Source organism: Tauraco erythrolophus, chromosome 7 (genome assembly GCF_009769465.1).
Source record: "Tauraco erythrolophus isolate bTauEry1 chromosome 7, bTauEry1.pri, whole genome shotgun sequence".
Taxonomy (NCBI): Eukaryota; Metazoa; Chordata; class Aves; order Musophagiformes; family Musophagidae; genus Tauraco; species Tauraco erythrolophus.
The window spans coordinates 47967205-47983607 of NC_141471.1; the positions used below are offsets into that span (position 1 = coordinate 47967205).

The following is a 16403-nucleotide window of genomic DNA, read 5'->3' on the forward strand; positions in this document are numbered from 1 at the left end:
AAACATCTGTTTGTTACAGACATAGCTAAACACCTGAATGTCTAAGCCAGGAAAATCCCTAGTCATACAACACATCTTGTGTCAATGAACTCTGCTTTCCTTCAGAAAACAATAGTTGCAAGTCGTTGTATATTCTTAAATATGCTTTCATAGGTTCTGCTCACAATTAAGTTTACTGAGCAGTAGCTTACTCTGCTTGTATTGCTCGTGTTTTATGTTTTCCAAGGTATACTATCCACAGTGAAGAGGGAAAAAAACAAACCAATGATTAGTATTCTGGAGTGAGATGGTGCCACCATGGGGTTATTTCAGACTGGCTGTTAGACTTAAGGATCACACTTACCTCATTCTGAGAGAACTGCTTTGTGCAGACGTGCTGAATAACTTTTCCGAGTTTCATAATCGTTTCCTGAAAATAAAAATATAAGTTCTTGATTTTAGATTTACGGTTAGGGAGGGTAACTTTTGTATTCCATGTTTGTGTAGGAAGTTATGCCATCTATTGTACATATGTACATATGTACATCTTCTACAAGAGCTGTTGATCCTGTTGAATGATTCTCACCAAGTATGACAGCGAGTTAAACATCTCAAAGATAGAAGTTCCTGCAACTTATGTGAAAACGGACAGCAGGGTAGAGAACAAAATGAATGCCCTCATAAAGAGAAAGGCCAGAACCTGGGAGACTCTTCACTATGAAAAAGGTTTTTCATGTACTAGACAATCCACACAGGAGAGAGATCATCAATTTCCCTCAGGTTTGGAAGAAACTATGGTCGGAATTTATATCATCCTAGACTCTAAAGTCAGTCAAACACAAGAGACACATTTGAATGAAGAAAGCTGCTTAGTTTCAGTTTACACAGGATGGCTTGGTTTGTGTATTATGTGATATTTTCCCTGTTAGTTATTTGCAAATCTTCTTGTTTTGAGCCAGGTACTGTACATTCACTAAAACTGGGATTGAATTGCTTAATGTTGACACTGTCTTTCCATTCTAGTGGTCTCTAAAATGAGCTCTGGCAAATCTTTATTTAAAATTGCAAATTGATTTAGCTAATATGTAACTGGAGTACAAATAAGGATTGGGGATGCTCCTGCAAATATTTGCTGTGGTTTTTAATCTTTTCCAGGATTTGAACTGAATTTAAGCACAGTAGATGGGGATGTATATCACTAGTTGCTCATGAATGGAGGTTCACAAATTTTTAGAGGCTCAGTGTTTGGCTCTTTTAAGAAGAAAAAATAGCTTTCATTTGGGTAAAAACTACTTATGTGTTTTTGTTTATTTTCCTTTTTTTTTTTTAAAAAAAAAGTTGTATCAGTAATGAAGTTGGACCTAAGTGTAATTTTTTTTTTCTTTACATGTGTATAATTTAATGTTACTAGCAAAGGATAAATGGTGCTACTCAGTCATTTTTGTAGACCCATGTATGCCCACTATGGAATACTGTCTATTAAGAATGACTCTTTGCATGCATTTAGCAGCTTTGCCTTTCTTGGATCTGAAAGCACTTTTCAGAGCTGTGGAGTATTTTTATCCAGTTTTAAAATGAGCAATAGACAGGGAGGTTAAACAGTTTGCCTGTGTTCATGTAGTGAGGCTGTGGAAAATAACTGGGCCACTACATGAAAAATCATTCCTTAATCTTGCTAAATATTAGCAAAACTTTTAGTTGCACTGCAGATGCTTGATTCTCATCTATAGCTTAATATCATGGGGATCAGTTCTATAGTTTGGAAACAGGCTATTCTGTGTGTGCCAGGAAGGATGTCTAGTTTCCTGTAGACTTGCATCCTCTGTTTCCTTAACCTGCCACAAGAAGCCCTACTTTTTCACCACACGTGTTCTGACAACCTTTCTTTTTCTGGAATGTCCCCCGATATCTTTTACTTCTTTTAATCGCAGCTCCAGCTTCTCCCTTCCCTCTTGTGTCCCTCCAATATTTGTATTTTCCTTCTTTATTCCCTAATTAGTGATTGCAGGAGAGACAGGTCAAGCCATGGTGGTCCCTGAGCCCATGCGCGGGTCAGATGGTTGGTATACCTACACTGGCCGTTTGGCAGCTCAGACCATGTGTAGCTTTTGAGATTTGGGGCCACTAAGGCTCTTGCACTTCCTGCTTAGATCATTAAATAAGGTCATCTTAAGATCCTTGAAAATGTCACCCGATAGGTTTAGTTGAAAATGGATGGTAACTCCCTAAGCTGAGTAGTGATTGCTAAACAGTTTTTTGCTTGGTAGACAAGGCTACTAAACTTAGGGTAATTGGAAAAATTTGGAAATGCTAGTGGGACAATTACACTATGAATTCTTCTGCAACTCTCCAGTGTACTTGGTATTGAATATCTACGTTCAATTCTTTGCTAACATATAGTATGTAAATGCTTTGAGGCTTATTAGGTCTTACTTGATAGGAAATTCAAGTCACAGCTACGTGTGAATACAATGCCAATTTTGTTGGCAAAGTATCAGCAGCTCAGTAGTTATCAAGCCAGTACTGTCTTATAAAACTCTACCATCTCAATGATCTGCTCAAATGAAATCTCTAATGACAGATAAGGAAGACATTTCAATATTGTGTCTAGGAAATGGTTTATATTAATTTTTGTAAATAAAGTATCAGTATAGCTTTTAATTTACTGGTATATTCAGAGAAAATTTACTGAAATTCACAAATCACCTTCAAAGTTCAGGACATCTGCAAGTGTTTGGGGTTTTTTCCCCCCAGATTCTTGATTCGCCTATGATACTGCAAAACTGTCTCAATTTTTGAGGAGTTTGCTTTTGTTTCTGGACATCATGGACCTAGATCTACCCAAAATAATTAGATGACTCGGTTTGTATAAAGAAAGTAGCAGGATTGTACCAGCATTTTTGCAGCAAACAGTAACATCCCTGCAGTCACTTCTATCCCAGTCCCCCTGAGTAGCTTATCAGTTAATTATGACAGGTAATTATGGTTAAAGACAAAGACTTTTATAGCAGAAATTTACATTCAGCAGTAGTCTTGAAGGACAGTGCTATCACTTGTAGATAATGAATGTCCTAATCAATTGTGCCTAGTGAATCTCTGGGTTAAGTTTCACTAATTCATAACCATGCATGGATAAGCAGCTGAAGTACTCAGTAGGCAATAGGGACTTCTAGTTCATAAATATTCACAAGGTATTTATACGTCCCCGTGGTGGAAAGCACACACTGAGAAGCTCCAGACGCCCTGGGCTGCTCCTGCGTGTGGTAATTGTGGGGTGTCAGCTCAACTTCTGTGTCTGACTTGCATTATACCATTAATCCAGACTCATGCTATGATTCCGTGGAAACTCTGCACTTAGCTGAATAATTTATCACGTGGCTTTCAATTATTTATGACTTATTATAACAAATGAAATAAAATCTAAAGGTGGAAGAGTTTTGTAACTTACAAATATCCAAGCGACAGTCAGCAGATTGCTGCCTCGTCAAATCCCTGTGTTTGCTGCCTGTTTGCTTCTCTGAAGGTATTCCAAGAGAATGGTCACTCAATATGGAATTGATTAAAACGGTAGCAAGCAACTCCCTGCTACTTGTCATGCGTAGGTTCTGCTGCTTTCCTTTTGTGCTGCTTTCCTTTTTTCTCCTCCCTCATTTAATAATAAAAACTAGAAATTAAAGCTACGATCCGTTGGGTCGTTATAGATTTGTGAACAGATATTCATGATTTCCTTGGAAACTGAACAAAGGTGCATTTTCTATAGGACTTTTCTGGTTGCTGCTTATTTTTAAATAAGCTTTTCTTAGTGGACTGTCTTTTACGTGGTTCAGTCAAGCATGCCTCTGCTGCTTCATGTAAGGCTCAGGCTACTCTGTGTGTCAGCTGAGCTGCCATCGCTACCAAAGTGTACAGTCATTCTTGGCCCCGAGTATGAGAAGATAAGAACATTGACAGAGAGATCTTGCTGATTTGGCTAGAGCAGTTTGAGAAGTTCGCCTTCATGAGCTTCCCGCTTGAGTGGCTGAGCATGACTTGCGTATTCTGTGAACGATGCTATGGGAGTCAAGACCTAGTTAAGTGTCAAAGTCCTTGGTGAAACCTCTCTGACAGTGGCTGATGCTATTGTGCCTTGGTTTAAGAGGACACCTGCAAATAGAGGTTGCCAGAGAGTCAAACTGTAAATGTTTTGTTTCAGCTTTGGTAGACAGTTGCCGCTATGGCCGCGTTGTTTCAGATCATTCCTCGTGCAGGCCAATACTGGTTCAGAGACCATTTGATAACCCCAGACATCTTCAAAGTAGTTCTCACTGGTGACTATGTGGAAGGTGCTTTAGTCCTTACCTCCTGCTTCCCTGTCAGTGCCCAGCTTTTCCTGCAGCCCAGCATGGCATGAAAACCTCCTGGCTTTCGACACATGGAGTTAATAACCTGTAGACCTTCCTTGCAGTGGGAATGTGACAGTGCTGAAGTAAAACACAGGTACAGAAGGCAGGACCTACCATTCCATAGCCCACTATAGCTCCACGTTCCTCTCTCCAGTATAGCTATGCTTTTACACAGCTGCCTCAAAGCTGTGGAAACGGACACACACATGCATCTTTGCAGAGGGATGCTCTGCTAAAATCAGTAGAACAACAGAATTGATCATTACAACACACAGGAATCCAAGAAACGGACCACCTTGCATTGGAACAATTTACTTAGAGTTTAGTGTAAGGAAGTCTGGAAAGTCCTTGTGCTGGGTAAGTTTCTAGTAGGGGCTGCAGGATAGCTTGGCATTGGAGCACGGATGTGAGATTTTATACTGCCTAGGATAGTGACAGGTTTGACAATTTAAAGCTACAGCCATGCTGCATGCCTTTGAGCAAGCAGTTCTTTTGTTGAAGTTTCTAGTTCCCTCATTTTCAAAAAATGTAGAACATGATATTCTGTGGGTTCTTTGAAATGAAAAAGTGAGTACTGAGAACATTTCAGGACCTTTTGTTCAGCTGGTGTAACAGGTGCCTGTGAAAATCCTCTCACCCATGTCTGATACAGCTTTCACATTGCTCAGTCATCTTTTTGAGCTTTGGTGGTGTTGTTACTGTTTTTTCTTCTTTTTTTTTTTTTTTTTTAAATTTTATTCCTTCCCTTTTCTTTACCTCTCCTTTAGCATATGTTTCTGTAACTAGGTAGCCTACTTTTTCATTTTCAGTGAGAGTCGTCTGTTTGACTGAAGTGTATTCTAACTAGGTCTTTATGTGAATGGGAGGCAGAATTCCTTAAAGAAAATATTACTTGGGTTTACTCTAAATCTCGTTCCCCACAGAGCTGAGCTCCTGAGAGCTCAGGGCTGCAGGACTCGCCACATTGTGACCTTGTGTGCAGGCAGTGAGTAGTGCTGATGGTCAAGTTCATGGTTTTTCAAAATGTTTACAAGTATTATTTTCAACGTTGAACAGAGAATTGTGCTTAAGGCATTGTTGGTAAATTACTGGTTCCTTGAGGTGCATGGCAGAGACAGAATTTAATGATTTTATAATTAAGCAAAGGCCTTGAGATCGCTTCTATCTCATTCATTTTGTTAAAACTGATGTTTAGTTTTCATGCGTTTGTAAGCTAGCTTCAGTAAGAAAATGGAGAGTTACAGCATTACTGCTTTGGGTCAAACTATGACCATCTGCACCAAAGATACAATATGTTTTTGCAATATTTGACTACCATTGGATCTTGTTGCAGTTTACCCTTCTTGGCAAGGTGTTTTCTCTTAAGTCTGCATCAAGGATATTGTAGGTTTTTTCTCTATACTGAACAAGCCTTCTGGCTCTTCGTTGCATTCGGTACGTTGTAGTGAGAAAACTGCTGCAGTGAGTGGAATAAATTCTGGATTTCTGGATAGTCATAGTATTTTTCCTTCTTTTCTTTTTTTTTTTTTTTGTGCTTATGTGACACTTTAGTAAATGTAATTTGTAGTTCAGTGTTTCGCTTACGTGCATGGTGTGCCCTTCATGTGTTATTCTAGAATAACTTTTCAGTGTTTCTGGGTAGTTGCTTCATTTCTGAATTGCACATGTTTCACTGATTTTCAAGACCACAGTATCACACTCAGTAGGGATAGAAAACAGGGATATAGGGATATAAAATCTTCTAAAGATTTTTATCTAACAATAAATGTTATACGCAATTAATTTCCTCAGCATTGCTTGATTCTCTTTGCCTTTGATTGTAGACTGTTTAGTAATATGCTTTTGTAAAGCTATAAACTGTCCTTTTATCTCTTTCTTCCCGTGCCTCCTTTTTTTTTTTTTACCATAGATAATTCAATGCATATCAGAAATAAACATTGAAGGATATGCCTGGTGGAAAGAGACATGTAGGAAGAGTGAGTTTTCTCATTAAAGTTGCAGCAATTAGTATTTAAATTACTTATGGGAATTAGTTCCACTGAAGGGGCAATACTGTTGACATAAATATCCTTGCAACATTGAAAGAAACATAATTCTGCTTACAAATATATTTACATTCAGGAAAGAACCAATTAAAAATTTTAAATGAGAAAATGTTTTAGTTGAATTTCTATGGAATGCATTCTTACTGTGATTATTAGTGTGTCAGCTTTCCTTTTGCAACTGCTGTTCTTCAAAATTGTCTATTTTCTGTTTTTTCTATTCTTCATATAGGTCAGGTGATATGAGGATCTTTCTTCCAAATTTCTAATTGAAACTAATTTCAAAATTTGAACTAATTTCTATACTAGCACAATTCTTTTTGGGAGATGCTGTACCCTGAGGCTGGAAGTTGAAGAAATGTAACATGGCAATTGTGAAATGTTTGATCATCTTATAATGCTTGAAAACAAAATGCTGCATCCAATCTTTAGTTCTCTAACAGTATCTCCTTTTTCTGAAAGGAAATGTTAATTAGCAGAGAACAGTTAATAGTGAAATGCATTGAGTATGTGTAATGAAATCACAATGGAGAAGTGCCTGGTTTAGATGATTTGATGTTTGATGGAATTAAGTCTTCAAAGATATGGAGAATACACAAACTATTTAGTCCTTGTCACATTTCTCTCTCAAATTCCATTTAGGTTAGTGACAGCATGACATTTAATTACATTCTTGAACAAGACTAGACTGTGGAAAAAGGATGAATGAACAGTAGGTGGTGATAATGCAACACGTAGAAATGAAGTATTGCTTAAAAAAAAAAGTACATTCATAGGTATTTAGTCTATACCTCATAATAATTTTTAATAGTTTTTCTAAGTAGGCACAAATTTCTTCAGTTCAATAACAGTCTATTACTATTTGATTTTGAAATGTATGAATAGACTATAAATGTAATTACATTTTTTTTCATTTCATTAGAGGAAAAAAATCTAGGTTTCAAAAACGTGGGTTTAGAGGAAAATTATTCCTTTATTAATCAATGTCTACTTTTATTTTGTAATTTTAATCAGTGTAGATGACAACCCAAAATATCCCAAAGAATTATTCAAAATAAATACGTTTGAATATCTAAATAAATAATGATAATGGATGCTTTTGTGCAGTAGTAATATGGCTTGTTCAGTTCTGTGGAAGATAACACAAGTACCCTGCTTTGCTTTATAATTACTGATATTTTTCCAACGTTGGCACATATGGTTGACTAAAAATAATTTGAAATATGCTCCTTTATATATATAAGATTTTGCTCAGTGCAGAAGAAAACGATATAAGCTGTATTGCTTGAAGCTAATTTATTTCAACAGTGTTCTTTTTCATGATCTTGTCCCAGAAAATATATTCTCATTTCTTTGTGATACTAATTAGGAACTGTTAATTTTCAAATAACCATAAACTGTTTACATCATGAACTGAACTGTTCAGTGTTAGTGCATGTGTTAGAGCATATAAAATTAAACATCTTAAAAAATGTTTGTCGGTGCTATAATTGTGACTTGCTGTTGGAAATGAAAAGTGAATCATACATTTCACTTGTAAATTTATGAAATCTCATCGCCATTCAAAGATATTTAAGCACTGTTAAATCCTTTAAAGTGCTTATTCAGAAAATGAAATTATGTTTAATCTCATCTATGGATATTACAGTGCTCATGTAGCAATTGGATTCTTAGTGGCTAAATCAGGGATTAGTTCTTGATGTTTGTGAATGTTTTTGAATAGTATGAATAGGCTATTTTGGAGGATAGTGAAAAACAGTCATTGATGACCGTTGTGGCTTTACTAATAAATCAGTAGTGTTCATGGGAATGACAAAAGCAGCCCAGTGTTTGATTTAAGGAGTTCTGCAGCAATACTTAAGTTTGAGATGGGTTTATGGCTCGAGGAATAAATCAGTAACGGCCATGGGAATGATATAAGGAGCCCAACATTTGATTTAAGAAGTTGTGTGGTAATATTTAGACTTGAAATGTTTTGACAAATAAGTAAACATATATATGTAAGCAGGAATAGCAAACAAGCACTCGTAGTTTGTTTTTCATTGGAAGTGTGGTAACATTCTAGATTTTCCCACAGAAATCAATGTTTTTAATTTACTGTGAGCGTTTCTTTCCTTAACTAAAACCAAGTGTTTGTTCTAGGTAGGACTGTCTTGTGTATGCTGATATTTTGCATTTCATGGTCTCACCAGCTCTGTCTTTCTATAACAGATAGGTGGATGTCTTTTATCTGAGCATGCAGATTCTGGTGCTCCAAACACAATGGATAAAATGTAAAGAAAGATTCTATGAATTTTTGATACTAAGCTGTAAACTGCAGGAAAGCCAGTCACTGACACCAGGCAGAGAAATCTGGGAAGATTACTAGCAACAGGATAGCTGTATGTGGGATGGGTAAGGATAAGGTGAAAGTTACAATGGAACTTAAGTGAGGGAAATGGATTCCAGGCAATAGGGTACCATATAAAATCAGTAAAGTATCTTAGTTGCCAATAAAAGCTGGATGTACAAAAGTGCAAACATGAGACATCTGAAAGGAAACGTGAGGAAACTATAATGCCTGACAGCAGGCAAGTAACTCGTGGATGCAGTGGAATGTCAAATCAAAGGGATCCTGTAACATCCAGATGTAAACTCTACAGAAACGACAGTTTAAATTGGGGACAGACAGGACTGTGTATCAAGAAACAGATTCCAGTAATACAGTATTTTTAGTGTGGAAGTTATCAACAGAAATCTAAAATTATAGTTTTAGAACTACGCTGTTGACTAACAAGCAAATCTCATCAGCTGTGTGATATTCTAGAAAGCAACTGACTATGAGAAGCAGTAATGATGGATGACTTCATCTTGTCTGTATGCAGATGTTGTCCTTGTTACTGAATTTCCCAAACATTTTTAATACGGTGGATGCTGTTCCGCAGACAGGACTAGTCCGTGAGGGTTGTCACCTCTTCTTCATTGTGGCGTTTGTTCGTAGTACCGTACCTTCTCTGTTTGCTGTTCCATGAATAGAATTTAAGACATCATTAATTAGACAGGCACTCCATTAATTTTATTGTTTATAATCAATTTCAGGTCCAATTACAGAGCCAGTACGAGGTGATACATCTTTACAGAATTGCACCTGGTTCTTGTACTGAGGAGTTATCAGGGTGAAAAGGTAGTCCTGCAAAGGTCAGAGGGGACAGAAGTACAATATGCAGTTATGGGTTATACCACAACTCTCCGTATTGATGACTTGGAAATATAAACTGTATGGAATTATAAGTTCCTAGCTTTGCACACTGGTTACCTGCTAGCAGGTCTTGCTCATCTCATGATGCAATTAACTGAACAACTGCCTGTGTAAAATGAAGCTTCTGTTAAATTAAAAAATTTAAATTTTGATCATATATTCCTAGAGCACACCTTCTCTGTGGTGTTTTATTAGACCTATTTATTCTTGACATTAAAAGAGTTATCTTTCTTTAACTTCATTATCAGCAAGCAAATGTATCTAGTCAATAATTAATGTTGCAGTTTACTCAATAAATGGAGGGCATTTTGGGAAAGGCTGTCGTCTTTTACGAATTGCATCTGATCCAATAAACCAAATTATATAATAATGAAGTATGTCATCAATGTAAACAAATACCAGATGGGTTATAAAACATTTAATTTTAGATCAGTGCAAATAGACTGAGATAAACATTGCTGTGGCATATTGTCAGTCACTAGTAAAGCTCAAAAAGGGATTCCTGCTGCATATCCTGCATCCTGGAGAATTCCACCTCCGTGCTTGTTTTTCTCTTGTTTTAAGTCTTGCTCTATTTATGCCCATTTGCTCCACGTTACTGCGCTTTCAGCCACGGTGTGCTGGCCGGGCTGTGTTTCAAAGCGTGCCGGCGCAAGCCAGCAAGGTTTTGCTGATGAAAGCCAGAAGGTGTTCCTGGGGAAAGCCTGTGAGCCTGCCGAGGCACGGGCACTGCGAAGGCAGCACAGCTGCTTTCTGTATGGTGGGCAGTCGGCTTACATCATGTTATTTTCACACCCTGGGGGAAAGGATGCTGTTACCTCTACTGGACCCAGCTTTGTCCACGATGAATGTAAATAGCGACAGCCGACGCTTTTTCCTTTTAAGATGTGAATGCATTCACTACAAGACTCTTTCAATTGTGGTCACCTCAAGATCAAGTTCAAAGTGTCTTTGCATTATTAAATTGCAAGGCCAGGTTTGTTGGGTTTTTTTTCCACACAGTTAAAATCTTTTGTTCTGTACTTAAAGTTAAGATATCTGCTAGCACTAAAGTTTTCCAGGTGTGTATTCACTGACATTTCATCTTTAGGGACATGGTTTAGTGGTGGACTTGGCAGTGTTAGGTTTGTGGTTGGATGGGATGATCTTAAAGGTCTTTTCCAACCTAAATTATTCTATGATCTGCCTATGTGTCTGTATTTTAAATTAAGTAGAATTTATAATAATAAATAAAATTAAATTAGTACATCTCTCTTACCATTACATCAAAAGGAGTAGTTTTAAGTATTGTATTTGGAGGCCATCCACATTTTAGTGGTTTTACCTGTTTTTCTGCATGTGCCACCTAAAGCTATGATTTCTTAGTTGAGGTAAATAGTTTTGGACCTTTTAAATCTTGTTTAATACATGAGCCTAAGTGGCAGAAACTATAGGGGCAGATTTTATGAAAAAACTTGACTTTCAGAATGACCTGTGTGCTTCAGATGGAGTCTTGACAAAATCTTAACAGGAGAGTCTGTTGTTCCCAATATCCATAATAAACATTCATGTCACATGCTTCAAAAGGTGTGTTTAAAATACTTTGTTACCTAACTATATGTTTCTAAACTGCTTTTAATGCATGCTGATTTTCAGCAGATGATACAAAAGTACAATGGCTGAATTATGAGCTGTGATAACTTACTCTTTACTATAAGCCAACCTTAAAATGGAGATTGGATCATATCAACAGAAACGCTTTGTCTCCTTCAAAGTGTGGAGCTGGATTCTCTTGGTAGAGGGAAAATGCAGTCAGAATTGTTTAGCTAAGAAAAGTTTGCTGTTTTCTTACAATTACCAACCCCCCCTTCTCCCTTTTTTTTTTTTTTTTTCTGATAGGCAGAAAGACTATCAGCTTATTTGACATCTCTAGGAATGCCAAATTTGAGTAATCTTAGGAGTCCTGTAAATCACAGAAAGTGTCCATTTTAGCTGCCCGTTAGAGTGGAAGTTACCTGTGTAAATACTGAAAAGGAGGTAGAGTGAATTTAAGTGCTCTTTAAGTGCTTTATGTATTGAAAAATATAGTTAATTTACATGGATGAAATTCTGACTGAAGGCTTAGCTTCATTGGTTTTCTTCTAAAATTATCAGAAAAGAGCCAATTTAGATCTAGAGACTACTCTGTTTTCTCCGTGAGACTTCTGAGACCCTGACATAACTTTGTCAATACTTAATCAATGTAGAGTTTAAAAATTTGTATTTTTGATTTTTAAGCACATTTACTAAAGTAGATATCAAAAGCTTTGCAGAAAATGTGAAGTCCAGTTGTCATCTTAAACTCAGTAAAATCAAGCCTTATCTACACACAGAAACAGTACACACATATACCAGTGGCATGCAGATATGTTTAATCTCAATTGTATCACAAAAGTTTTATTTCTAGGTGCAGATGTCTTCCAGTTCTGGATATGAATTAGCATTGTGTTGCAGAAAACCAATAGCTTATTTACAAAAGTACGTTTTCCTGATTTGTTCTTCTGGGAATGAATTTAAACAAGAAAAACACCTGTCTTGTTTCCTGACAGCTGATGACAGCATCAGAATCACTGAGTGACTAAGATGACAAGCTCTCCCTACATGTCAACACATCAGGCTTTTATTGCTGTCTTGAGTGTACAATAAACTTGTATTAAGTGGTATTTAACAAGGACTCATTCTGTTTGTCAGTTGCGTGACACGATCTGTGTGAAGGAAGGAATAATGCCCCCATGTCAACTGCAGATGAGAAGATTGCAGTAGCTGTTACCTGTCTTCATAGTGTGAAGCTTGTCTGTAGAGATGCAGACGAGTCAAATGGCATGTTTTTTCATCTCGGTGACAGATGGGGACTAGACAAGTTTATGTACAAATTCATGCATTGTTAGTCAGAAACTGATGGTTAAGATTTAGGAAGACATTCTCTTATGAAGAAATACAGTCTTTTTTTTCCTTAGATCAAGTGAATTACAGTGGTTTTATTGCTGTCATGTTTAACTACTGTGACTTTACAGCCATGTAGAATTGAATGGGAAATTACTAAAAGTGCTGTGAAGACATCCCTTTAGTGTGGAACTTACCCTCCATGTATTCAAAAGTTACTGGAAATTCATCACCATTCCAGTAAAATACCATGATCTTCTCTAATAGCCTCAAATGGCTACTTCAGACATAGACCAGTGATCCATTCTTCAGCAGCTGGTAAAGTAGATGGAAATGACATGCTTTTCTGTGACATATGCCTTTTTTAAACATTTAATCAGGAAGATCCCAGCAAAGTGTCCTTCCTCATAGTGCTTTCCACTGAGGCTATTTTCCAGGATGAGTAGAAAGTAAACTCCCCAACTCCAGGTATCATGTAGAGCTTAGTCTCACAAATTCTGCTATGGCACATTTGCATGTTAACATTCAATAATATGAAAAACCCCTTTTAATTTTTCAGCCATAGAAGGTTTAGGGCCTTCCGGAACAAATTTAGAGTTCTTTGGAACAATAGAATTAAGCTTCAGCCACAAATCCAGATTTGCACTTTCCACTTAGGTGTTCAGGTGAAGGGCAGGCTGATGTTCAGAAAAAAGATGAGTGTCCTGATTTTATCACCATAAAACCAGTAACAGAAATACTACACTCTGTGATTTTTCTCATGCCTCCATGGAGAGACTTTGGCAGAAGCAGCAAAACCAGTTTCTTGCTACTCCTCGTTTCATGTGTGAATCTGGAGCATATGCTCTGAGCGGGTTTGAAATCACTTAGATTTGTTTTTTTATTTATGTTTCTTATTATGCACTAATCCATAGCACAGAAAACATGTCCTGAAGAAAGAAAGCAGTGCAGTAAGGAGCTAGTGGGGAAAAATACTTCAAAATAGTATTTTTAAAATATAGCTGAATCGCTATGGTAACTAGCATATTTATTTGCATTTTAATGCATTCTCTTTGTTTACCCGTATTTGCCTCATCGTTGCCTGTTGCCAAATACTTGGTTAATATTGTTTTGTGTTTAAAAAAATTATGATGAGTTTTTAAGCACTACACGATTCTCTATTTTTCTCTTTTTTATTAATATAAAGATTTTTTGTTTTCCTCTAGAAAGGTTCTAAAGGAAATCTCTGTTGGAGACCTAAAGCCTAATGAAACAGTTGAAGCAAATCTGGAAGCACAACTACTCTCCAAATTAGACCATCCAGCCATTGTCAAATTTTATGCAAGCTTTGTGGAGCGAGATAGCTTCTGCATTATCACTGAATACTGCGAGGTGAGACTTGTAGATTACTTTGAATAAATTTGACAGAATGTGTGCCTTAAAATAGAGTCTTAAAAGAAACCTAGCCCAGTTTTCTTTAATGTTTTAGTTTGAATTTTACTCTTATTTCTTACTTATGGTATCACCTGCTACTTGTTAGGCATATTTCAAATAAGTGATGTTACCTGCTCATGTGAGACTTGTAGCTCATAGACAAACAAACCAGAGAAGAGGAGATTTTAAACACAAGTTCATTTCATTTGCTATAATCAGTACTACACGAAATATTTAAATGCAGACATATTACCAGATCTGTGGGTAAACTCAGAAAGGTTTTACCACTTGTATACTGCTGAGAAGTAAGAGAGAAGGAAACTGCAAGTTCAAGGGCATGGTATGAAATCTGGTGTAAATGAGGAAGGGAAAACTCTCTTTTGATTTAGAGGTGATTACAAGAAGCTTAGGCCTGGTAATGTGGATGATGAGTTTGGTAGCAGCATTGACTTTATGAAGTGGAGAATAGTGTGAGTCAAAGACCAGAGTGTAAAGGATACAACAGATATTAAAGCAGGATATACTACAGTATAGTTACCAGGTTTTTTGACTCTAGCATTTGATTTGAAAACATATTGCTGAAATCTGTCTTAAGGCTTTAAAATAAGAATTTAAACATATTGAAGTCAACTTTTAAAGAGTTTATATAAATCGAATGCCTACTTTATATTAAATAAATGTGCTGTTTTAAAAAATATGATTTGTTATACATACAGTGATCTTTTCAAGAAACTGTGAAGCAGTATTTTTGGTTTGCTCTGCTAGACATTTAAAATGCTTTGGAAGCTAATGACCCTGGACTACTGGTTTGCCTGTCCACCAATCAGACTTGTATTAACTAATCACATTTCTTCAAGCATTCAGCTTTCATGTGAGTAATTAAAGTAGTACTCTTCCTGCCAGTCATTGCTTCCTTAGAAGTTTTCTTTGGTGACAGTTAAATGCCTTTCTATTGCTGAGATTTTTTAAAATTAAATGCCTCTATTGCTGGGACTTTTTTAAAACTAAATCTGAAGTTCCCAATTCTGTTACGCAGTCTGAATATTTGTTCACATATTATTTTAACACCCATGCATCGTTTCCTGAATGTCTGACAGCTGAGGCTTGATGGAAATTTGGTATTGCCAACCCTCTGTGGAAATCCAAAGCTCAGAACTGAGGGATTATTCTAACTGCCCAGATAGTGCATGGGGATAAGATTAATTTTCTCTCTCCCAGTTGTAGAAAGTGGCCCAACATCAGATCAGTTAAACCTATAGGAATAAATGATCCTCTTTCAGCAGCATTATAGAGCTGGACTAATGCCTTTGTCCACTGCTTTTTTTTTTTTTTCTCCCCCGCCCCCATCTGGAATAAAGATATAGGTGAATAAAAAGGAGCAAGATGGCAATCACCATAGTAATCTCAAGCTGTGGCAGCACCCCTTGGAATTTCTTTTTTTTATTCAGGCAATGTAACCTACCATGCATGAAAATGTTTCGGTGTGGAGTTACCGTAGGATCTGGGAGTCGTATACTCAAACACATGAGAATGTATTAGAGCAAGGTAAATGAAGGAGGAGGAAATGGATGTCTTGGCTATGCAGCTGAATTGTTTCAGTTTTGAATCTGCTAGGAATGACAGTGGGTCCACTAGGATTCGCTTCTGACTTTTTCTGAAAGGACACACTATGTAGTATCATTGCATTTAAACAATTACAATGTATTTAATTGAATGTTCAGACAAGGAAAGTACAAAGCAAGGTTTCGCATAGTGCTATAATGTTTCTTTTCTATTTTAGTGGGAGTATTTCCAGAAGGTATGCTTTCGTATTTTCTTATCTATAACCTGCCTTTGTATGTGGGGAGATTTGGATCTTTTTACCTAAAAGATGCCTGTTTAAATTGCACATAAACGGAGAATGAGAAAAATGTATTGCTACCTGATCGTTATTTGGAAATCTAGTACATTCATTTTCTCATGCATAGAATAATTACCAGATTGGCAGTAATTGGTACTCTTGGGCAGACTCAAAACAAAGAGTAAAGATTAAGTTGGCATGGAAACAGAACTACCCTCTGAGCCTTTTTCTCTTTTCTCCAAAGTACTGTGACTTACTCATTAGTCACAGTACTTTGTTCATTCTTTCATAAGTAGCACAGAGTGAGCCTCCAGTGCAGCTGCCCCTGCTATACCTGTCCTGTGAACAAAAGAGAACATTGGTCTCCATTGCTCAGCTCGATGTCTTTTATTATAACTGAATTCACTCGAAATTATAGAAAAGTAGTACATGTGTTCTGTTTTGATCTTCTCGTTGAGCTTCTTCGGCAGTTTTCCTGAATCGGAATCTTACAGGCAATATAAACATTGTCAGATAAGTCAGATTTCAAACACAAATGCCTTCAAGATCCTTGGATTTCATTTTGTAACGTAAATTGGACTTCAATAAAGTACGGTTTTTACGAAGTT

At 36.8% G+C, this 16403-nt stretch overlaps 1 protein-coding gene across 1 annotated transcript in view; it reads left to right on the forward strand.

The window, feature by feature from the left end:
• Positions 1-16403, forward strand: part of NEK11 (NIMA related kinase 11) — a 96115-nt gene that overhangs the window by 6764 nt on the left and 72948 nt on the right. Inside the window, exon 4 of the mRNA XM_086615164.1 lies at positions 13748-13913. Within this exon, the coding sequence (XP_086471290.1) occupies positions 13748-13913 (166 nt within the window). The remainder of the gene's footprint in view (positions 1-13747; positions 13914-16403) is intronic.